This window comes from Staurois parvus, unplaced genomic scaffold (genome assembly GCF_062004578.1).
Source record: "Staurois parvus isolate SC_StPar_1 unplaced genomic scaffold, SC_StPar_1.0 ptg000422l, whole genome shotgun sequence".
Taxonomy (NCBI): Eukaryota; Metazoa; Chordata; class Amphibia; order Anura; family Ranidae; genus Staurois; species Staurois parvus.
Window position 1 is genome coordinate 3,625,796 of NW_028318218.1, and position 25,191 is coordinate 3,650,986.

The window sequence follows — 25,191 nt, forward strand, 5'->3', positions numbered from 1 at the left end:
AGGTAGAGGACACGTGATTTCAGTGGGCTTGCTCCCGGGCCATGCCAACTAACGGTTGTGTCTGACGTACCCACCGACCGTTGGCTGTAGGTGTCAGAGGTGACCTGGGAAGAGGAAGACGACTGAGCCAGCCAATCGATGACGGCAGGGTTGTCGGTGGAGACACGACCGCTGGATGACACCGGGAGCACTGGCCTCTGGCTGCGACTAGTGCTGCCTCGACCCCTTCCTCTGCTGCCACGTCTGCTTGCTCCTGAAACATTGCCTCCTCTGCCACTCCTCTGCGTGTTGTCTGACATACTCTTTAATTCAACGATTCTGTGTCCCTGAGTAACGATTCTGTGTCCCTGAGTAACAATTCTGTGTCCCTGAGTAACAATTCTGTGTCCCTGAGTAACAATTCTGTGTCCCTCAGTAACGATTCTGTGTCCCTCAGTAACGATTCTGTGTCCCTGAGTAACAATTCTGTGTCCCTGAGTAACAATTCTGTGTCCCTCAGTAACAATTCTGTGTCCCTGAGTAACAATTCTGTGTCTGTCCCTGAGTAACAATTCTGTGTCTGTCCCTGAGTAACAATTCTGTGTCTGTCCCTGAGTAACAATTCTGTGTCCCTGAGTAACAATTCTGTGTCCCTCAGTAACAATTCTGTGTCCCTGAGTAACAATTCTGTGTCCCTGAGTAACAATTCTGTGTCTGTCCCTGAGTAACAATTCTGTGTCCCTCAGTAACAATTCTGTGTCCCTGAGTAACAATTCTGTGTCCCTGAGTAACAATTCTGTGTCTGTCCCTGAGTAACAATTCTGAGTCCCTGAGTAACAATTCTGTGTCCTTGAGTAACAATTCTGTGTCCCTGAGTAACAATTCTGTGTCCCTGAGTAACAATTCTGTGTCCCTCAGTAACAATTCTGTGTCCCTCAGTAACAATTCTGTGTCTGTCCCTGAGTAACAATTCTGTGTCCCTGAGTAACAATTCTGTGTCCCTCAGTAACAATTCTGTGTCCCTCAGTAACAATTCTGTGTCTGTCCCTGAGTAACAATTCTGTGTCCCTGAGTAACAATTCTGTGTCCCTGAGTAACAATTCTGTGTCCCTCAGTAACAATTCTGTGTCCCTCAGTAACAATTCTGTGTCCCTCAGTAACAATTCTGTGTCTGTCCCTGAGTAACAATTCTGTTTCCCTGAGTAAAAATTCTGTGTCCCTGAGTAACAATTCTGTGTCCCTGAGTAACAATTCTGTGTCCCTCAGTAACAATTCTGTGTCCCTCAGTAACAATTCTGTGTCTGTCCCTGAGTAACAATTCTGTGTCCCTGATTAACAATTCTGTGTCCCTGAGTAACGATTCTGTGTCCCTAAGTAACGATTCTGTGTCCCTAAGTAACGATTCTGTGGCCCTAAAGTCTCTCTGGCCCTAACTCTGTCCCTAATACAGACAGGTCTGTCTCTCTTGAATGACCGCAGGCTAATGGAGAATTGTAAGATGGCCGCAATTTATAGCTCCACCATTACACAGTGCTGGCTGGCTGGCTGCTGATTGGCTAATGCGATCACATGTCATGAATGAATGCATTATGGGTCAGCGCGCCTTGTCTGCGCGCCTTCCCAGAGATCCCCGCTCCGTCGCCACACATGTCGCCGCCATTTTTGGGAAAATTCGATTCGTGCATCCGAAGTTGGCTAATTTTCGGATTCGGCGCGAATCGAATATTTCCCAATATTCGAAACGAATTCCACTTCGCCATGTTCGATTCGCTCATCTCTAGTCACAATGTTTGCTCATTTGCAATCATCTGAAATAAGTTCCTCTGAATCTTTTTCTTCTGTATTGCTGGTCCACAGTGTACTAATATTGTATTCTTTCAATTGATTTTTTTCCCTAGGTGCATTATTTTGCATTTTAAAACACTGAACTGCAGTTTCCACTGCTTTGACTAATCTTTCAGCAAAGCCAAATCATGTCCCATGTTACAGACACCTGCAGGAATATTAACCCTATTGCACACATCTGTGCCATCAGCAAACAGACATACCTTACCCAACAAACCTTTAGCTACAGTATATCATTTACATCAAATATAACAGGACCTAGTGCAGAGCCTTCTGGTATACTACTGGTCTCTATATTCCGAATTAACCCCATTTACAACCACACTCTGGTATTTATCCTTTATCCAACTGCTTATCCACTGAACCACCCGAGGGTTAAGTCCTAGCTAGTACAACTTTTTTTTTATTAGATCATTATGTGGAACTGTATCAAATGCTTTGCTGAAATAAAGATAGGCTATGTCCACAGCACCACCCTGGTCCAAAATATTAGTTATATAGTCGAAAAATTCAATCAGTCTGACATGATCTTCCCTCAGTAAAGCCATGCTGCTTTGGGTCCAGCAAGTTAATTTGTGTTTTTTTTAAGAGATCAGTGTTCCTTCTTCTTAGGACTGATTCCATTAACTTGACTACGACAGCTGTTAAACTCACTGGCCTGAAACTGCCAGCTTCTACCTTTCTAGCCTTCTTGTGGATAGGTACAATATTAGCCGTCCGCAAGTCATTGGGAACTTCTACTGTTAGAAGTGATCGATTGAAAAGATTTGTAAATGGTCCAACAACTATACCACAAAGTTCTCTTAGAACTCTAGGATGAATACCATCAGGGCCCTTTTTTTTGTAACATCCGGTTTTGTGTACGCACAAAAGTGAAAACTCAAAAAAGTGCAGAGGGTATACACATGGTCCTCCCAGAGAAAGGACCCTTACAATGATCCTCTGGGGCTCGTGACAGAGACTGAGGTACTCACTGGTCCATCTGGCTGAAACAAGGTGAGCCCCTTTCTTCGGGAGGCCTACCGAAACAGGCCAACCTCAAGTACTAGGTGAGGCTCTCCCACGTGCCCTCCCCCCAAGACTTTCAGAGCAGGCCTAAGGACCTACACCCTACTATTTGGCAAGTGATCAAGTGCATACTGTGCTGTGCAAAAAGTGCAGTGACATACATACATAACTTTGAATGAGTGACGCATCTGTATTGAGCAGAGCCCTGCACATCAATGTTCTTTTAAATTTGACAGCTAGCGAGGGGGGAGAAGATTACCTGCTAGCTGTCAAAGCGGGGATCGGGGGGGAGCAGGGGAAAGTCTGATCGTAACATGTTACATGATACACCCTGAATATGGGTGTAACATGTTACGAAAGGTGAACTTATCCTTTAATGTCAGGCATGTTGAAGTCATCCATAATTAAAACCTCTCCCTTCATTTCTGTTTCAGTTATCTCAAGTTATCTTAATCTTCAGTCTGTATACTAAGTCTGTATACTAAAACAATTCTAAGGGTAGGTCCCTCTCTGATTGGAAGGCAGACCCAGAAGGTGCAAAAGTATTTCATTTGTGTTTTTAATTAATGTTTGCCTTATGCTATTTTTGACATATAGGCCAACTCCACCTCTCCTCTTCCCTACTCTGTCTTTCCTATATAGTGTGTACCCTGGTATAGTTATTTCCCAGTAATTTGAATCCTTGGACCATGTCTTTGTAGTTGCAACAGGATCCAAGTTGTTCCTAGACATAAGAGCTGTCAGAGCACAAAGCTTGTTGCCTAAACTATGAGCATTAGTGCACATGGCATGACAAATACTACAATCTACTGCTTTATTTTTAGCACCAGAAATTTTAACTGACATAACGATCCCATCAGCCCAGTCCTCAGCACCACAAACTCTCACATTTGTTTTAACCTGCTTGGGACAGAAATTAAATCTCTGCTCCCGTTTCTCAGTTTAAACAAATGTCCAAAATAACTCCTGAATTCCATACTAAGAAGCTCAGGGCCCTTGTGTGAGGGATGCAGACCATCTCTTTTGTACAGCTCAATATTAGACCACCTGCTGGCACCATAACAACCATAATCAAAACCTTTAGCGTTGCACCAAATCTTTTACCCAGTTATTGAACTCTTCTATATGAAGTACTTTCCTTTGTTGTGCTTTATGGACAGGTAAGACCTCTTACAATATAAGAGTACACCCTAACCAGTGAAGATCCTGGCCCAAATTCTGAAATTCATCTTGTACAGAACACATCATTCTTGGACAAATTATTTGTGCCAAGGTACACAACATCGACATTGCACTCTTCAGTTGCTTTTTGATAATAACATCTAAATGGATTTCAGCTTTGAAAATTCTATTTGTGGAATTGGTGCAACAAGAAATGTGTAAGACTTCCCCATACACCTACCAATATTTCCCTCCTTACTTTCCATCTCTCTCTCCCTCTCCTTTATTCTCTTATCTTTGTAAGCATATCCGGCCAATGGGCCATTATTAATCTTCCCACTTCCCACTCTTCCCACTCTTTCTCGTAACTGCCTTGAATACTTCCCAGCATGGGAATTGAAAGCTCAATGATGATAAAACCAAATCCTAGATTTTTCTTCCTCTCTAAACCTACTCCTCCTCCTCCCTTTTTTCCTCCCTGCCTTCCTTCTCCCCCAACTGAACCTGGGAATACTGGGTACTACGGTGTCACAATCTCTTCACCTCAACTACTAAACCTCTGAATGTTTTTATACAACCATAAGACACTTTATTTTACTTGTATTATCCTGTTTATTGGCTCATTGCATTTTTTGAGATTAATTGTTAAAGCTTCAGTAACTGAATAAATGCATGTATTTTTTGTTAAAACTTAATAACAAATTATTGTTAAAAAATGTAGTAAGACTTGTATTAATTTGCAGCTGGTCCATGCTCACAATTATACTGTGAAATGGTAAAACTGAACATGTCTTTCTCCTCAGGTTCTTCATTACGCCTTATAGTGTATTTTGGTGTAACTAGAAGGATCTGGGCAGTGCTGGGACAAGGTCATCCAGGACCCAAGGCAATGATGCCAAACCAATGCCTGCAATGCAGACTTCTTGCGTTCTGGCTGTCCTTCCCTGGGTGCATAATGCCCTAATTGTTAGTAGCACTCAGTGCAGCATCCAACCCTGTCCTGTCGCAGCAACTGTCAGCCTCTTATAGACTTTTAAAGGCTGCTGGCAGTGGGGCTGGTTGGTGCTCCAGTGCCCTATGCTCACAACCAAATATGTGGCTTGGTGTACATGAGGCCTTAGTGAATTTAGTTAAGCTGTATTTACTTAAATTATCCAATTATGCACATGCATAATACCTACATTGTACTATTCTCTTGCACATCATTTGATATTTGGTAGTGGCCATAATGTCATCTTATTCAATGAGCTATGAGAAATTTCAATGTCAAATGTGAACATGCTATATTGCTTTAATAAATGCAGATACTACTGGAAGACATCAAAGAAAAAATATAATAGACTGGAATATTTTGGTCAATGGATCTACTGTTCCCTGATATTAGTGGCACATTGGAGGTGGGTGATACATATATATACAGTACATATAGTCATGTATATTACATTTCTATCATCCAAGATGGTGATTTTTCTATAGCCAGATAGTCAGTGTCTGACCACCATACTCATAAAAAATTGCCATGCAAACCAAGCATTAACTATACAATTACAAAAAAGCAGAAAAATACTGTGCTAGATTTTCTACTTATGTTGTAAAAATAACAGTAAAATATATGGCAAAAGTAGTACACATATCAGCATTCCTGAAAGTAGGCTCAGTTATGTTGGTCTTCTTCCATACAGTGCCTGGATCCGAGCGACGTCATCTTGTGGCAAGCGGTAACCTTCCGTGTTCACATAGCGATAGGTTGGGAACATCAAAGCTGAAGGATTGTTGGAGTGTTCTAGACCCAAGGAATGACCAAACTCATGTGCAGCAACTAGAAACAAGTTGAATGCTGCAAAAAAAAAAAAAAATCCAATTTTTTTTTATCCAGGACATACTTAAAACATAACTGTAGGTTTATTATAGTTTATGATTAATGGCTAGGTAGACGGGTTGACTTTAGAACATTAGGACTGCAATTAACTCTTGCAGTGGTGTGTGCAGATCTGTGGTAAGGGAGAATTTTCAAATTTCAACTATGACAACTGAATGGATCTTCATTAATTGGAGAACCATTATTGAAACAGTGGTGCCTGGACCCAAGGTAAAAATACTGGAGAGTTTCTCCACACTACCAAGTATAGCAAACAGGCCAAAAATTGGATATGACAACTACTTATGGCTGTAGCAATATATTTGATTTATTCATATACAAAAATATGAATGATATTTAAAATACATACATAGTATTCCACCCCCCCCCCCACTAATGATCCCCCTCCTCCAGAATTCCTCCTCCAATTTAAAAACTATTCACCTGGCCCTGTACCCCCTGAACAAATGCCCCAGCAAATAGTAGGACCTTATACCCGCTGGCAAAGTGTTGGCCACAATGGGCTAGCTGATAATAGGGTCCAAATATAAATCCAATATAGGCTGTACTGCGGAATATTAATCACCACTGATAATAATGCCTGTAAGAAACGAATGATTCCTCTCCAATCAATGTCCAAATGCAATCACTGATACTGTAATTGTCCACTATATGATGTTTGATTATTATTTTGTGTGCCAGTGGAGTGCATCATGTCAGAAGTAGCAGAGATTTTCCTAGAAATTTTGTTCTAGTCCTCCAATAAGCTTGTAGCACAAGAAAAAAATCTAATCCTAAATTGCTGGAAATGAAGGAAACCTGTTCAGCCTGAACTAGTGATGGCATGGGAAGCGCTTGAGCACATATCCACAGATACAGCTTCCCTGTTTGTACTACAGTATATTGTCGATGCATGTAAATAAAAGTGCAGCTGATATGACCCTGAGCAGTTAGGAGTGGAGTTCCTTGCATGCAATGGAGATGTATTCAATGAGCTGCCAAAAAGGCTGTATGGTATGCTGGAATCTCCCCGACTCCTCACCACCACAGCTTGTATCCAAGTCTGCAGGATGACAATGTATTATAAATTTTATTATAATAAAGGATGTATGCAGACATTGGCATCGGCACAAGTGAACTTAGGTGAATAGGACAGACAAGTGCATTAAGCCGGTCCAGGCTGGCATGCACTCCAGCCTATACCAGGGGGAGATGAGAGAATGGGGGGCATGCCCCATGACATCAATGTGTTTCACCCAGCCCACTCCAGAGCTTCATCAAGACATAGCTGTCATATCCAATTTTGGCTTGTTTGGTAGAATTTGCAGATTTCAAGGTAGGTGGGGGAACCCATACAGGATTTTTCATTATACCTGTACTTTTAAAGGTTGATGTCTCAGTGCTGCTACAGCACCAGTTTTGTAGGGGAGATCTTCTGGGGCCACTTTATTTGCACTGAGCTTTTTTTACTTTCTTTTATTTTGCATTAAAACAATAATGACAAAAATCTCAGTCAACAGGATGTAGCTTGTTGAATCAGTAGTTAGATTGTGTCAATGAATGATGAAATATCATATAAATACAGAACAAGTTTTCCATATATGGACAAACTGCATCGAAAAGAGGAACAGTAAATGCAAAAACAAAGCTCATTGACAGGGATAGACGTGGAATATGACATTTGCTTAATGCCATTTAAGTTCAGCTTCCAAAATTATTACATAACCGAGTCAGCACCTTTGTGACCCAGTGTCAGCAAAAACTACATGTGAAGATCTTTAAACACACCACTCCTTATTAGGTGCTTGATATTAATATAATGTGAGGTGTTTCTGTTATTTTGTAAGGATGGTGTGAGTCATCCTAGAAACAATTTAAAAACAAAATTCTGACTTTTACAGTCAGAATTCTGAGATTAAAGGTCAGTATTCTGAGTTTCAAAGTCAGAATCCTGAGATTCAAGGACAGAATTCTGAAATTAAGTCAGAATTCAGAAATTAAAAGTCAGAATTCTGAGATTAAAGGTCAGTATTCTGAGTTTCAAAGTCAGAATCCTGAGATTCAAGGACAGAATTCTGAAATTAAGTCAGAATTCAGAAATTAAAAGCCAGAATTCTGAGATTTTAAAGTGATTGTAAAGGTTTGTTTTAAAAAATAACAAACATGTTATACTTACCTGCTCTGTGCAATGGTTTTGCACACAGCGGCACAATCCTCCTCTTTTCCATGTGCCACCATAGGAAGCTGGTTCCTATGGTGGCACACGTGTGGACTTGATCCCAAGCCGCACTGTGTGTGTCTCTATTGATACACAGTGCAACTTGGCCCCTGCTCTCTCTCCCTTGTCACTGGATTTGATTGACAGCAGCAGGAGCCAATGGTTTCCACTGCTCTCACTGAGTCAAGTGACAAGGGAGAGAGCTACTCTCGGGCACAGCACTGAATTAAGATTGGGCTCTGGTAATTATTTAGGGAGTGCTCGGGATGGGGGAGGGGCAGCTGCACATACAAGATTTTATATCTTGCTCCAGAGCATGCATTAAAGTAAATAAAAAACTGAAGCCTTTACAACAACTTTAGGCAGAATTTTGAGATGAAAAGATCATGCGATTATTTGATTGTTAGTACACAGCAATCGTCTGAAAAGAATAGAAGGGACAAGCACAAAAATTTTTATCGTGTGATACCGGATCGTACGATTTTCATTTAACCGGTACAGTAGTCTCCTGAATAGACAATACAAATACATTCCATTCTTCAGATTTCTTATTCCGTCATTAAAGAATTATCGTAACTTTAGTAACCTCTTCACTTTTGATATGAGACTAGCTTGCAGAAAAAAATGATCATTTGTCCAATATTCGAAACGTGTATATTGGTCATTAGCTGACACTTTAGGCTTAGGGCCCATTCACACTGTAACACAGGTGCCTTGACAGAATGTTGTGCATTGATCCATTACTATGAATGGCTTGTTAACGTACTTCAGTGAATAAAAAATTACCTGTGCTATTTTTGGTAATGCAGTGCACCACAAATCACATTCCCATTTGGACATCGGGGTGCCCTATAGCGCAGAGACATTTTCACTTACTATATATGTGTGTTGGGGAGCCATTCAGAATAAGTGGCACTGCACTGCAACACACGTGTGCACATGCATGACCACGCATTGCATTAACACATGGTAAAACCTTTTTTTATAAAACTGCTCGGCAGATGTTCGCCAATAATATACTGGTTTCTTTTTCAATATAATGAGTTCTAATAATTTTCTAAAATCTGTAAATAATTGTTATATAAGAAAAAACAGATTCTACAATTTTTTGGTTTATTAAAAAAAATTGTTAGTTGGCTGGATGTCATGATGCTCAAAGGGCAGGATAGGTGTAATTTGAAGTATGTAATGCTGCCAGTTTATAAACATCACTTTTAAAGTTTAAAGTATCAGCAGAAACCCTTATCTTCTTAAGTGGCTCATGAGGCCCATTCGAATATGCAAATGTACACTTCCAGATCTAAATTTTGGCAGATACACCTGGCATTGTGCAGAAAGCATGACAGTAAGGGAAGGAGGAAATGAGGCAGGTGAAAGCTCTCAATCTCAGATGTGTCTGGGGGTCAGGGCTTTCCTGGGCATTCAGTATAGTATATAAGTGAAAAATGTCAGATTTACCAGTTGGCATAAAAAGTACGAGTGATGCCATTCCCATTCTTTGTCTAAATGTTTACATTCTCTTTTCTGTGAAACAATGTGCTGGCACCACCACAAGTACTATAGAGATCAATGGGAGAGCCAAATTTTCCTCTCCGATCCTTAACTATCGGAGTTAGTTAATAGAAACTTATAGAATGCAGACTAAATAGAATGCAGAAACTTAACAGTAAAGCTACCCAATGCAGCAGAGAGCGGGGTGTGGAAGAGTGTAAAGAAAAACTGCACTGCATCTGAGGTCTGATTTTTTTATTATATTTTTTAATTTTGTATAAATTTTACAGGATGTTAGGGATAAGTCCTGTACTGGAGATATATTTTCCCACTATTTGGGCTGTGGTCCCTTTAAGAGAGAGCTCTGGAAACATTTTTAGTGTTCAGGGGTTCTCACACATGTGGCTGAGAACTTGCAGGGTAGTCTGGTTGGAGAAGAGAGGACTGATTTACAGTGTGCTCTGAATTGGGAAGGACTAATTTCAGACCTTGAATTCAGAAGTTCAGAGAGACTTTGGGTGGGAAAGAGCCTCCAAACCCTGAATACAGGGACTTTGATCCCAAAAAGGTTAAAGGGTTAATCCACCTGCAAGAGAGGTTTTAAAAGCAGCAGGAAGGAGTCAGCACCTGTCTATGAGGTGGAGTGGAGTAGTCCACAGTTGTGAGAAAATGTTGGCTGTCTTGTGACTCAGATTCTATTTTGCTGAGCTCCTGTGGCTTGTCTTCTACACCAAAACAGATAAGAATCATAAATCCGAGTGTGGGAAGAAGAAACTGGTGGTGAGCCTTGCTGTGGTCTTAATTATACCAGGACTATGGACTGTTTGCCTTTGTTTTTGCTAAAGGAAACTATTTGTGTTTGCTTGTTTTGGGAGACCACTATTGGCTTTTACAAGTGGCTGGCTGGTGATCTTGAGCTCTCCATATTACAACATTTGTTTTTGGTATGGAGGTGGGGGGACCACTACAAGGTAAAAAGGTACAGCTGTATTTCAAAGGTTTGTATCTCATTAGTGAACATACATTTTCTATAACATACATTTCTCCTTATTGCAGAGGAAGTGTAAAGAGGCCACTTTGGTTGTGCTGAAAATGTTTTTTTCTTGTTTTCCAATGATGACAAAATTCTTAGTCAACAGGATGTGGCCTGGTGAATTAATAGTCACTTACTGATGAAATGTCAAAATACAGGACAAATTCTCTGAATCTGCCTAATTGTAAATCTACAGTCAGGTCCATAAATATTGGGACATCGACACAATTCTAACATTTTTGGCTCTATACACCACCACAATGGATTTGAAATGAAACGAACAAGATGTGCTTTAACTGAAGACTGTCAGCTTTAATTTGAGGGTATTTACATCCAAATCAGGTGAACGGTGTAGGAATTACAACAGTTTGCATATGTGCCTCCCACTTGTTAAGGGACCAAAAGTAATGGGACAATTGGCTTCTCAGCTGTTCCATGGCCAGGTGTGTGTTATTCCCTCATTATCCCAATTACAATGAGGAGATAAAAGGTCCAGAGTTCATTTCAAGTGTGCTATTTGCATTTGGAATCTGTTGCGGTCAACTCTCAAGATGAGATCCAAAGAGCTGTCACTATCAGTGAAGCAAGCCATCATTAGGCTGAAAAAACAAAACAAACCCATCAGAGAGATAGCAAAAACATTAGGCGTGGCCAAAACAACTGTTTGGAACATTCTTAAAAAGAAGGAACGCACCGGTGAGCTCAGCAACACCAAAAGACCCGGAAGACCATGGAAAACAACTGTGGTGGATGACCGAAGAATTCTTTCCCTGGTGAAGAAAACACCCTTCACAACAGTTGGCCAGATCAAGAACACTCTCCAGGAGGTAGGTGTATGTGTGTCAAAGTCAACAATCAAGAGAAGACTTCACCAGAGTGAATACAGAGGGTTCACCACAAGATGTAAACCATTGGTGAGCCTCAAAAACAAGAAGGGCAGATTAGAGTTTGCCAAATGACATCTAAAAAAGCCTTCACAGTTCTGGAACAACATCCTATGGACAGATGAGACCAAGATCAACTTGTACCAGAGTGATGGGAAGAGAAGAGTATGGAGAAGGAAAGGAACTGCTCATGATCCTAAGCATACCACCTCATCAGTGAAGCATGGTGGTGGTAGTGTCATGGCGTGGGCATGTATGGCTGCCAATGGAACTGGTTCTCTTGTATTTATTGATGATGTGACTGCTGACAAAAGCAGCAGGATGAATTCTGAAGTGTTTCGGGAATATTATCTGCTCATATTCAGCCAAATGCTTCACAACTCATTGGACGCCGCTTCACAGTGCAGATGGACAATGACCCAAAGCATACTGCAAAAGCAACCAAAGAGTTTTTTAAGGGAAAGAAGTGGAATGTTATGCAATGGCCAAGTCAATCACCTGACCTGAATCCGATTGAGCATGCATTTCACTTGCTGAAGACAAAACTGAAGGGAAAATGACCCAAGAACAAGCAGGAACTGAAGACAGTTGCAGTAGATGCCTGGCAGAGCATCACCAGGGACGAAACCCAGTTTCTGGTGATGTCCATGCATTCCAGACTTCAGGCTGTAATTGACTGCAAAGGATTTGCAACCAAGTATTAAAAAGTGAAAGTTTGATTTAAGATTATTATTCTGTTCCATTACTTTTGGTCCCTTAACAAGTGGGAGGCACATATGCAAACTGTTGTAATTCCTACACCGTTCACCTGATTTGGATGTAAATACCCTCAAATTAAAGCTGACAGTCTGCAGTTAAAGCACATCTTGTTCGTTTCATTTCAAATCCATTGTGGTGGTGTATAGAGCCAAAAATGTTAGAATTGTGTCTTTGTCCCAATATTTATGGACCTGACTGTATGTTCGTTTTAAAGATTTATGGACATACAATTAACTCTTATGACTACTTCATATCTTTCAGTGCAGGAAAGGTAGTCTCCCCTGCAGAGGGCTCCGATGCAAGGCAGGTGAGTATAAAAGCAAATGGGTTAAATTATATTTAAAGGCAAAACTCTTTTTTTCCATTTTGAATACAGTAGAGAAGGTAAAAAAAAAAAACCCTTTCATTTTTGTTTGCCATCCGTGTCCCTATACAAAGCTTTTATTTTCTACCCTTTAGACACAACAGTAAAAAAAAGGTGTTGACAGTTATGATATGGAGGTCAGCAGGAGGAGCCAGGGAATACTGCGGAGGACACCAGACTTCAGGGAAAGATATCTATTGAATGGAATTGTGTTTGATGGCACAGGTGGAAAGCCAGATAAGTATGCCACAAAGAGTTGCTATAAAATAAAACTTTACCTTTGGTACAAGCTGTCTTTTAAGTTATGCCTCCACCCTTCCTGATTACCGCCTCTGTTCTAATAATCTGCATTCTGCAGCTCTGCCCAGAGCTGCATAGGATTTCTTCCAAAAAGTAACCTTTTTTTTTCATCCTACCAATGTATGCTGCGGTCCCATTAATTTCTATTAGGAGAACCATACTTTACCAATCAAACAGATGGTCATTATGAGTATGTGTCTCTGTGAGAATGAATGTGGCCAGGGTGCACAGGAAGTGGAGGCACTTTCAAAAGAGAGGCTGTGCAACTTTAAACATGGTTGCACAGTGGATGTACTGTAGCTGGGGCAGGAAGAGAGGAAAGTATTGGACAAGGTGGGCTGCACCTAGGGGAGTTGGAGAATACCTTGAAGGTCAAGTGTTACCCATGGTACAGTTGGGTAATGTATGCTGTGGCACCATTAATTTCTATTAGGAGAGCCATACTCTACAGGTCAAACGGAGGCCACCATGAGTATAGGTCCCCATAAGAATGAATGTGACTACGACACGTGCACACGATGACAAATATCTGGTGGAGGCCCTTTCAAAAGAAGGGATGTGCAACTCCAAACATGGTCACACAGTGGATATAGCTGGGTCAGGGAGAAAAGAAAGTATTGGACTAGGTGGGCTGCACTGAGGGAGGTGAGGGAATGCCTTGAAGGTCACATTTAACCTAAGGCACCCTTTAATCCTACTATACGGGTGACTAGTGTTTAAATTAGGCTGCTAGAGTGCATTAACAACCTTACTAAACATTTGATTAGTTAGCTGCCACTATTTTTAATAGAGCCATTGCCATCTCTGCATTTTTGTAACAGTTTGTAAAAGACTTTGTGCTGTTTCGAAATGTATGCATGTTTTAATTCATTTAATTAAAAACATGCATTACATACTCGCCTTTATAGTAATGCATGTAAAAAGTTTGTAACACACATTTTACATGTTTTTGAAAAAAAAAAAAACCCGAACGCCTCTGTTAACTTCCTGCTTCTTCCTGGAGGAATGTGTGCTGTTTTCTACTTTCAGTAATCTACTGGTGTTGAAAATAAATTTATCACCTCAAAAAATTGAATTACTTAAAATACAGAAATGTTCCCCTTTGAAACTCACTCTAGTTGAAATGGAAATTACCCAGTGGATGTATTTGATGCTAACAGTTGTATGACTTATGGTTGTTGTTTTACATCAATGTTGAGTATGTTACACCTGCCATCAATCTCTTTGCCAAACACGTTTGGTCTGCTTTTTTTTCCATTGTATGTACAAGTTTGAAACTTAATAAAAATTTATTTAAAAAAAAAGGAAAATAAAGCTAATAAATGCATATAGAGGAAATAGCCCAGCTTTAGGTTTTCATTAAGGTATTGCCACAGTACACCAAGCAATTCTACTCCCCTCCATTATCGTAGAGTTCCACATGCACCTTTATATACTCGCTCCTCTAGTACCATTGGCTACCTAGCCCCTTGTTGTAAAGGTAGGTAGAATGCAATTGACACACCTAGACTGTTTCCTTTATATAGGACCAGCTCACTCTTCCATTTTTATTCTTTCTTGGGGATGTAAAATACCTCTGTAAGATTGCATAACGTACCTGCTCTGTTGTTTGTCCATGTTTCATCTTCATCAAAGTGAGCATCACCACCAATTCCAGTGCCTGGAAAGTAGGCATGTGCCAGTACTCCATTACGACCATCAAAAGCCGATCCATCACTGTGAGCTTTAAAACAATTATTTCACGTTATAAAATAATAAAAACTATTGTAATGTAAAATACATCATCCCCTAGTCATTATTTGTTTTCATAAAGAATTGTTCCATATTGCAATATAAGAAACGAGAGAAAAGACTGCCAGTATATAAGCCAAAAACAATATAAAAGTCAGGAATATGGAGTGCATGGCTGTGCCCAAAGATCTGCACATGTGCATAGTGCAGCTTGTGATCCTGTGCATAGAATGAAAACTGTGCTTGCATCCGCATGTGCGCATTAACATGAATTAAAGTGCACGTAGAGCATTTGCTTTTGGCACCCAGAGGTCTTTTTAAAGCATAGCAGAACTAACTACAATTGCTGACTGGTCATCATGAAATCTTGTCTTTTAGCCAGCTTGCCTCCTTTACTCTACTTTATCCTTATCTCCCATTGCTGACCTTGGCTTGTGTCCTGGCTTGATGGTGAAAAATTATGAAAGTGAAAAATTGCAAAAATGGTCTGGCCACCTGAACTTAAAAGTGGAGTCCAGAGCCTGGTAGCAAAAGGGTTAGTGATTTTTACACAGCTGCATTTATTTAATTTTTATATCTACTTAGAGTTCATCTCTAATTAGTTAGATTTCACTGAAGAGTGCTGTCAGTCCTGTTAAAGTAGCCAAATGACAGGTGTTCCTTCCAGGTGAAGATATCTGCCTCCAATCAGCATAAACAGACATATAGAAAGGGTTCCTGTTTTATTTTTTTAAGATTTATTTACTTGCCTGATCTGGAGAACTGAATAAGTATATCAGCTTGACCATTTCCAACTTGAGTAAAACTAAGTGGTGTGACTTGGCTCCAGGCATCAAAAGCACGCTTTATTGCATCAGTAACAACATTCTGGGGCAGGTCAGGAGTGAAATTCATAATTCTGCAAAATAAAGCAATGCAATAATAGAATTGAATAGTACATATTCAGGAACCTCAGCAAGCTAAGGTAAAATTCTACATATATAGTGCAAGGCCCTAGGGAAGTAGATATGGCACTAGGTTCCCACATATGCAAAGTGCGTGGCTCTGGAATATTCATTCTGAATGGAGAAATGTGGTTTTTCAATTTTTTCCAGGTTTTGGTACTCCCAGATTGGGTTCTGGAGTTTGGAGATTTGAAAGAGTTTTGGGGTGGAAGAACCCAATTTCCAGGTCTTGCAGGAGACTGGCAAACTGTGAGTGCAGGGGTACAGAATCCTTAAAATAAAGGACATAGAGCTCTCGTTAGGAGACTGATGTGTTCCACCCAAAAGTCAGGAGGCCTCAGGCTATGAGACAGAAGGGCTTTATATGGGTGTCAAAAGAGTCTTCTATTGAAAGGCCAAGGCATGGAGTGATAGAATGCAAGAGGTGCATGGCCTGTATTTGAGCACAGTAGGTACTGTACTTGTTACTGGTGTCCTTCGACAGCTCTATTGTCTTCACCATAGTGGAGTTTGAAGTGTGACTGTTTGAGGTTGTGGACAGGTGTCTTTTTATACTGATAACAAGTTCAAACAGGTGCCATTGATACAGGTAATGAGTGCAGGACAGAGGAGCCTCTTCAAGAAGAAGGTACAGGTCTGTGAAAGCCAGAAATCTTGCTTGTATGTAGGTGCTTATTTATTATTTATTTATTTAGTTATTTATTTATTTTTTTAGTATGTAAAATTATTTATTTATTTATTATGTACTTATTTTCCACCATAATTTGCAAATAAATTCTTTCCAAATCAGCCAATGTGATTGTCTGGATTTTTTTCTCATTTTGTCTCTCATAGTTGAGGTCTACCTATGATGCCAATTACAGGCCTCTCTCATCTTTTTAAGTGGGAGAACTTGCACAATTGGTGGCTGACTAAATACTTTTTTGCCCCACTGTGTATATATATATATATATATATATATATATATATATATATATATATATATATATATATATATGTATCGATATGACTGACTTACTTGCACAAGAAAATAGGAGCTATGAGCTGATTGCTAAGGCAACATTTCAGCTTCACCTTTCATCTAATTCAACAAAATACTCTACATAATTCTACATAATACTACTTTTATCAGTTAGTCTTAAAAAATAGTGTTACTGTAGATACAAAGCTTACATTTTATTCCATAATTTTCCTGTTTAAAATGACACTACAGTTTGGCACAAAGCATCGCAAAGTTTTTTGACACTAAAAAAACGAACAAGACAATTAAAAATGAAACAAAATTTAAATATTAATGGTTGGAAAAACAGAAAAACAAATCCAGCAGGAAAATAGAGGGATAAGGTGAAGGTTTTCTCTGGGAATCAGCTAGGGCTGATTAGGGTAAATTAAGGGGTTATTTAGGAAGACATTTTATTTTGAATATATAACAGTTGCAAATCAAAGCTCATCCCTTCGATTTGTAGATGAAGTAAACACAAAAGTAGCAATGTTACTTTGTATCTCTCTATCATGCTTCTGAACAGTGTTCACAAACACTATGCCAAAAAGTAAATTTTTTGACTGCTGCCCCAGGTTTCCTTTTTCATGGTGGCTTCTTCCTCTTGAAGCGTTCTATCGAGCCACCCTTGCCTGCAGGGACTATAGTTGTGTCTTCCTATACTGTGTGCCTCTATAGAAACACACCACCCCTATAGTATAAGACACACCACCCCCGTTCCTCCTCTTCCCCTTTCCCTCTTTCCCTTCTCCAAGCTACAGACTGATTTGAAGCTGTACTGTTCACTGTTAACTTTCTTGTAAAGACTGGAAGTTCAGGGAAGCAGCCCTTAGACAGCCGAAGCCAGCAGCAAAGAAAGTTGTAAACTGCAAGTGTTTGGAAAGAAGTTTAAGAAATAGTTTGCTGGGGAATATTTATTTTATTGTGCTCAATGTGTTAAGCTAAAAAACACTAAAGCCTGTTTCACACCAATGTGCTTTTTTCAGAAATGCACTACAGTCCATTTAACATGGTTTCCTATTGAACATGTTCACATCTATGCTTTTTTGAACTGCTGCATTTTTAGAAAGGGTCAGGGACTTTTTTAGAAAGAAGGATTTTTGCTACAATAGAGTTCAATGGAGAAGCTACTGAAATGCATGTAGTGCATTTTTGCCACGTATTTGCTGCGTTTTCCCTTTTTATTCTGCAACAAAAAAATGTCGACTTTAACAAAGAAAACGCAGTAAAAACACGGCAAAAACACAGCAAAACATGCATTCAAAAATGCAACAAATGGACAAAAAGCCCAATGCATTGGTGTGAACCAGGCCTGAGGGTTTAATTCTACTTTAACTAATTACCATCACCATTAGCAAATGACCATCAATCATGATCTGGTATACTTCAGCAGAAAAGATTCTTTTTAAGTGCTATAAGTTACTGTACTTGAAAATGTGAACTTTATGTTAAATATGGATTTTTTGATGGCACTGTACTGTAATCGCCCTCTGAACGCTGTCCCCAGACTCACGAATAGAGCTTTGTACAACAGAATTATGGGAGCAGGAACCCTACAGCTATGTGAGCACTAATTCTCATAAATCCAGGAGAAACCTACCTGTAGGTCAGGGAAGATTGTCTCCATCTTGGTCTTCCGGGGACAGATCTGACCTCTGCCACGTCAGGCATGCCACATCGGGGAGTTTTCATCATATTCATTGTACTTGTGTCCAACCTTCCTGTTACCGTCATTCCAAAGAATCTTTGCATTTCTCTGATCCTCTCTACAAATGTGTTTCTTGATTTGTTGTTAAATGTATAGAAATTTTTTAGGTAGTCCTTGTTAAAAAAAAAAAAAATTTGCTTTTACAACTTATAGTGGTATCTTCAAAAATGGTGTTAGCTTGTGTTAACTTATGTATAAACAAATGATATTAAAAATATAATTCAACTATTATTGTACATGAACCATTTGCCCCCCAGAGGATTTACCCCCCTTTCTGACCAGGCCATTTTTTGCGATTCGGCGCTATTTTATTTTAACTGACAATTGTGCGGTCATGCAATGCTGCACCCAAATTAAATTTGTCTTTTTTTTCCCCCACAAATAGAGCTTTCTTTTGGTGGTATTTGATTGTCTGTGCGGTTTTTATTTTTTGTACTATAAACAAAAAAGACCGATGATTTTGAGAAAAAAACAATATTTTTGACTTTTTGCTATTAAACACGTCCAGTAAAAAAAAATTTAAAAAATCAATTTAGTCATAAATTTATGCCAAAATGTATTCTGCTTCATGTCTTTGTTTAAAAAAAATGCCAATATATGTAAATTAATTGGTTTACATGAACGTTATAGCGTTTATAAATGGCAGTATATATACTGGAATTTTTTTTTTTACTAGTAATGGTGGCAATCAGTGACTTATAGCGGGACTGCAGTGGGCATTCTGACACTGGGGGGAACTGACTTGGTGTCACTGACATCCCCAGTGATACCAATACAGTGATCAATGCTAATAAAAAGCACTGACACTGAACTAATGGCACTGGGCAGGAAGGGGTTAACATGTGGGGTGATCAATTGGTTAACTGTTTGCTGTGTGCTGTTTTACAATGGGCTGTGTCTGTGCTTTCTACTGTACACTGCTTTGTATGGCTTTGCTGTGCAGCGCTATACAAAGCAGTCTGCAGGAGCTGACAGGGGAGAGATCTGTGTTGTTTATACACAGGTCTATCCCCCATTGCAGATACTCAGCGATCACCGGGTGCCAGCTAGAAATCACCGGCTGGGACCCGGTGATTTTGCGCACCCGTGCCACCCTGTAGCGCGGAAGGCGCGGAAGCGGTTAAACCAGATGAAAGCTCTAAATTCAGGTCCACTTAAAGTAAATCTGTTACTGTAGGCCGCGTTCACATGGGCGTATCAATGTGTACTCCTGTGTGTGCCAGAGCTGTCTTTGCTCACATGGGATTCAAAGGTGTTCCGTTCTTTTATGTACAGGCAGTCCAATTCCTGTCATCTGGGATGCAGCGACACAGCCGCTGGTCCCAATTTGACATCCATGCATGACAGTGTGAGTTCGGGGACACATACCTGCATGGATATCCAATTGACATGAATGGGAGTGGGAACTGGGACAATCACCCAATTTTCACATATGATATGATTGAATAATGGGTGAAACTTGGGTCAAAGTTCTGTAAACCGTCAATGAAAACCGTCAATGAAAAACGAATGAGGATTCATATGATCTTTTTAACCACAATGCACAGTAACCCTAGGTTATTGCTTGGGGATCCTCACTCAAGCTGTTGGTGTCCTGTAGGATGGATGCCGTTGAAACCGTGAGAGTGGAAGCTGGGGGTGGGTTCGTCCAGACCCAGAGCATTCAAGCAAGATGAGAAGAGACTTCCTGACTGTCGCAGAGCACATCCACATACCACAGTACACAGAACATGGAAGTGCAATTATTTTAGTAAATATAAACTGCTAAACACCTTTTCTCATCAGCAGTTAGATCAGTCTTGTGACTTTTACCAGTGTCCAGCTGAGCACTGGTTTCAGCTTGTAGGAGGAGTTTTAATTCTCCTGTAGCAGGATATAGAACCTCTGACCTCTGTCTGGACAGTGCTGATCACATGCACTCTCCCAAGAAAATAAACTCTCTAGCACTACACACCAAAGTGAGCATGTGCAGCTTGCCCTAGCCTTTGTTCTATCGGAGATATTTGGAAGACACTGGAAGAAGGGGAAGATCAGAGAAGAGAGGATCCAACAGCCTTTTTACACAATGTGGAGGATTAACCCCTTAGGTTCCACAGTGAGTATAACTAGCATGCTTTACTGCATATACAGACTGATTTTACTGATGTGGGTTTAGTAACACTTTAACAGGTCAGGCCAGGCGACCTGGAACAAGGGGTCTGCAGAATTTTCTAATGACCGTAAAATTCACAAGGACTTTAATACCCCATGCACCCTCTGCTACTTCCCCTAAAATCCTTTAGTTTTTTAAATGTAGGGATGAGCTTCCTGTTCCGGTCAACCTTTACGCAGTTCACTCATCACTATTTAATTTCTGGCCTAGCCTTTGAGTTAAAGCCTAAGTTTAGTTGTTTTTTTTTTTAAATCAGCATAAGAGACCATAGTTACATTTAATAAGAAGTTTCCCTTGCTGGTGCCCGCTGTCCCAATTGAAATCTGTAATCCTCTGCCCCAACTATCCCCTGCAGCTGTAATCTTTAGGAGCCGCAGGGTTTAATATGTGCTCTGGACAAAGAATGCTGACTATGCCCACTGTTTTTGCAACCCTCTTCCTTTCATTGAAGCTGTACTATTGCTTCCAGCAATGAAAAGCACTCTATGAACGGAGGAGGAGGACCTTTCATTTACCTGCGTGTCCTCAATTCATAGATCGCTTTTCATTTGTTATTTTTAAAATATTTTAAAAGGAGGATTTGAATCTTTTGATTTTCTTGTAAAGGTCATTCCATGTATGGACACAGTCAGCTCACTGCAAAACTAAAATCATAGGGCCCTAAAACAAATTTTAATTGGGGCCCACTTCATAACAAGCAGTATTAATCTCTGGAAATGCTTTTTATTAGATCCAGAGACTCTAAAACAGAATTGAAAATCCCTGCAAGAGAGTACACATACAGTAAGATATTACCTCAGTCAGGGATAAAAGTGCCTGGCATATGTGAATCTACAGTTAGCACAAGGATGGGCCGACCTCTGCCAATCTTAAAGCAAATCTGTAAGCTGTACTTGTAAAGAAGATTGTATATATGTATTTGCTGAGTATTGCTCCATTGAATGGAAATCCTCTGCAGAACTCGTTTCTGAAACAGACTTTATTGGGAATGTCAGTCTACTCTGTGTGAGCTCAGTGGTTTCTCCCATTGTATCCTGTAGTGATTAAAGGTTTGGTTGTAGGCAGGGGCGGACTGACAACTCATGGGGCCCCTGGGCAAAAGGGGATCATGGGGCCCCTGTGTTCTTGCCCAAACTCAAAAAAGCCTTTGAAAAAGGTACCATGGGCATCTCATGGGGCCCCCTACTGACCCCAGGCCCTCGGGCAGTGCCCGAGTTTCCAAATGCTCAGTCTGCCCCTGGTTGTAGGAACCATAGTACATAGTGGGTGGCACAAGAGATCAACACTCCAGGAAGTATTGATTTTAGAACTGACTTCAGGGGAGGATTGCTCTTCCATGCTGGCAATGGGAGATGTAAGTACTGACAATCTTCTTGGAAGGTACAGCTTTTATTGAAAAATTATCAGGAAAAAATTGCCACCAGTCACCCTAATGTACATGCATATAAATATGCATATTGTGAGCTCAATGTGTACGGATTTGCTCACACATCCACCAAGTGGGGTATTTAAATCTGTACCCTGCAAGTTTTTTGCTGAATGTTCTTCAGTCTGGCTCCTGTGATCTTGATCCTGTTACTGACCTTCACATCACCTGACCTGCTTTCGGATTACATGCTTATCTGCCTATGTCTAATGTTTATCTTGATTACCAATCTTGGCTTTGATTATTGACCATGCTTCTGCCCAGTGAATTTGTGCCTTGCTGTCTGTTCTTTGCTGACCTCTGCCTATTCCTTACCTGACTACGACTTGTTATCTTTCTACTTAACTCACTAGACTAAGCTTGGGACCTGACTCAACCTTTAATGAATTTTGCAATCCACAGTGCATTGCCAGCTGTACTCCTGCTCACCTGATAACAGCGCTCTAAAGTTCCACAGTATCAGCAGCTTGGCACTTTTGCCTTTCCTTCAGACCCTGTTTTACCTCCCAGGGGTGCTCGGACAGGAACTGTGCAAATGGCCACCCTTGCTATCTCAGGTTCAGCATACAAGTATGTGACACAAATTAATTCAATCAACAGAATCACTTTAGGGCAGCCTAAATTAAACATAGTATATTCACTTAACTTTATTTTACCAAACATTCAAACTGAACATACCTCTGCAGTCTTGCGATCCTCAGGAGTAAAGTCTCCTTCACTTCCTTGCTTTTCTGCCAATGGCATTGCGAGTATGCCATAGCACAGTGAACACAGGATCAAGATTTTCACTTGGAGTTTCTGCATTGTGGCAGTCAGACTACACAGCCTCTGCTGCCTTTTACGGCATCTTCTTTTATAGTAGAGAGTAAGTCTGGCAAGGGACACATTTCACAATTCACCTGTCCTCTAACCCTCCTTCTTAATATTACATTTATTATCACATATTAGCTTGGATTGACCCATCTTGTTTTATTTCATGTAATCATCTTGTCTAGGAAACTTCCCTTTTTTGCGTAATTCTTTTACTTTAACCCTTTTGCAGTCAGGCCCTGCTCTCCACATTGAACCTCACATGGCCAGACAATTTTTGAAATGATTGACTTTTTAAATAATTTTTCACTTGCAGGTTTCAGAGTTTGTAAAAGATCCCCCAGGCCATACATTTTATAGAAACACAGGCGTATTATAATAAAAAAAGGTGCTACTGATTTTCCTAGGTCCAATGCTAGTTGCACAAATATTTTTCAAAATGATAATGTTGAAAGTATACACTACAATCGTGAACACACAAAAAAACAACATAACTGTCAAAATTCCAACTAAATCCAAAATTGCAAACTTCCTTAGCTTACATAAAGCAGCACCCCTATCTGATTAATTGTAACATGTTACAACTTATTTTGTTAATTGTTAGTATTTTGAATTGTATTTGTTGGGTGAGCAGAAGCCAGTAGAGGGATTGCCAGAGAGAGGTAGCAGACAATGAACGGTTAGTATGGTGGATTAGTCTGGAAGTGGCATTCATGATGGACTGGAGGGGGGGTAGCCTATGTAAAGGTATTCCAATGAGGAGGGAGTTGCAATAGTTGAGATGAGAGATAACCAGGGAGTAAATCAGAAGCTTTGTGGTGTCATTGGTTAAGAAGGGGCATATTTTGGAGATGTTGTGAAGGTTAAGGTGGATAGATTTTCACAGTGATTGGATTTATGACTGAAAGGAGAGTTCAGAGTCCATGATTACACCCTGGCATGCGGGGAAAGAGTGATAGTTACGTCACCGATCTCGACAGAGAAGTCAGAGGAAGGGACTAATGGGGAGGAATTATTATAAGCTCAGTCTGGACAGACTGAGTTTAAGAAAGTGGTGTGACATCCATATTGATATTTCTATTAGTGAATCAGTGATATGCGAGGAGACTGATGGAGTGTGCTGAGGGATAGAAAGATAGATTTGCGTGTCATTGGCATAGGAAAGGTATTGGAAGCCATGGAAGGCTTTTAGCTGACCCAGGGAGAAAGTGTAGATCAAGAATAAGAGAGGTCCAAGAACCAGGGCCGGTGCTAGAATATTTTGCGCCCTGGGCAAGACCAGCTGCTTGCAAGGCCCCCCCCCAAAAAAAAAATACACATTTTTAACAACAGTAGAAAATATTAAATCAACAAAACCTGAAACTGCTAAATTGCTTTTAATTTGCAAAAATAAGTGCCATAAGATGCTACCAGCACCAATATTGAAGACAAAATCTGTGACATGGAAGAACTGTATCTGTGGCTGGCAGTGGCAGGGTGACAGTTGCAGTGAGTGGAGGTTAATGGGTCCACACTCCCAGGCTGGAATTCTCAAGTAATTCGGGGGGGGGGGGGGGGGGAATAAAACACTGTGACAGTAGGCAGCTGAACTGAGTGATTCCATACTGTGACAGATCTTACACAGCACACCACCATCAACACTGACACAGATCAGCAGGCACTAGAAGAGCAGAGTCAGACATTACCTTGCTCTACAGATGCAGCTCTGCCTGTGCTGATGAATGGGAAGAGAAGGGCTGGAACTCCACAGTGATCAGCAGCCACAAGCCAGCTTGCAGTAGGGGACTGAGTCTGAGAGGAACAGTGGAAGGAGTGGCAGCTCAGCTGCTACACTGGCCCCAGCACCTGGCATGGATGAGGGATCATTTATGATGTGGCAGCATCCCACACAGAGCGAGTACCAGCCTGTGCCCAGGCGCCCCTAGTTGGCAGTGCACCCTAGGCAGCCACCTAGTTTGCCTAGTGGAAGCACTGGCCCTGCCAAGAACAGAACTTTGGAGGACCCCCACGGAAAAATGAAGAGGAGAGGAGGAAGTAGAATTGTAAGTGACACTGAAGGTGTAGTGGGATAGGTAAGATGAGAATCAACGAAGAATACAGTCACAGAGACCAAAGGAATGAAGTGTTTTGAGGAGGAGGGGTGGTCAGCTGTATCAAAGGTAGCAAAAAGGTCCAAGAGTAGGAGTACAGACTAGTGACCATTGGATTTAGCCATTAGTAAATTATTTGTGAGTTTTCAGTTTCTGTGGAAAGTTACAGGCAAAATCCAGACTGAAGGGGATCAAGGTTATTCTTAGTGAGGTGGTAGTTCAGGTGGTTGTAGACTCTACTACCTTCTGCTTCTGTGCCTCTAGTTGTCTGTCTATTACACAGTACAATGTAGAAGAAAACCTGAGGGATCATGTCGCTGATTCCCAGCTTGCCATGACTCAATATTCTGGTTGCCTCTTCAAACAGTGACAACACACTGATGAGCCACTGTGGTGATAGTGAAAAGTGGTGAAAAAAACTACATCATCA

At 40.6% G+C, this 25,191-nt stretch overlaps 1 protein-coding gene across 1 annotated transcript; it reads right to left on the minus strand.

The window, feature by feature from the left end:
- Positions 1-5,266: 5,266 nt before the first annotated feature.
- On the minus strand, positions 5,267-22,700 carry LOC149454617 (neutrophil collagenase-like). The gene is made up of 5 exons (XM_089687269.1): positions 22,540-22,700; positions 18,176-18,396; positions 15,381-15,529; positions 14,498-14,623; positions 5,267-5,830 (listed from the first exon to the last, which is right to left on the minus strand). Exons 1-5 carry the CDS (start codon positions 22,663-22,665, stop codon positions 5,652-5,654), a joined length of 801 nt encoding a protein of 266 aa, XP_089543395.1. The 5' UTR covers positions 22,666-22,700; the 3' UTR covers positions 5,267-5,651.
- Positions 22,701-25,191: the final 2,491 nt, after the last annotated feature.

Coding starts and splice junctions, on each gene's coding strand:
- LOC149454617 (XM_089687269.1), bottom strand. CDS start 22,665: ATGCAGAAACTCCAAGTGAAAATCTTGATCCTGTGTTCACTGTGCTAT. Junction 14,624..15,380: donor TATTCAGTTCTCCAGATCAG/GCAAGTAAATAA, acceptor ATTGTTTTAAAG/CTCACAGTGATGGATCGGCT. Junction 5,831..14,497: donor ATGGACAAACAACAGAGCAG/GTACGTTATGCA, acceptor TTTTTTTTGCAG/CATTCAACTTGTTTCTAGTT.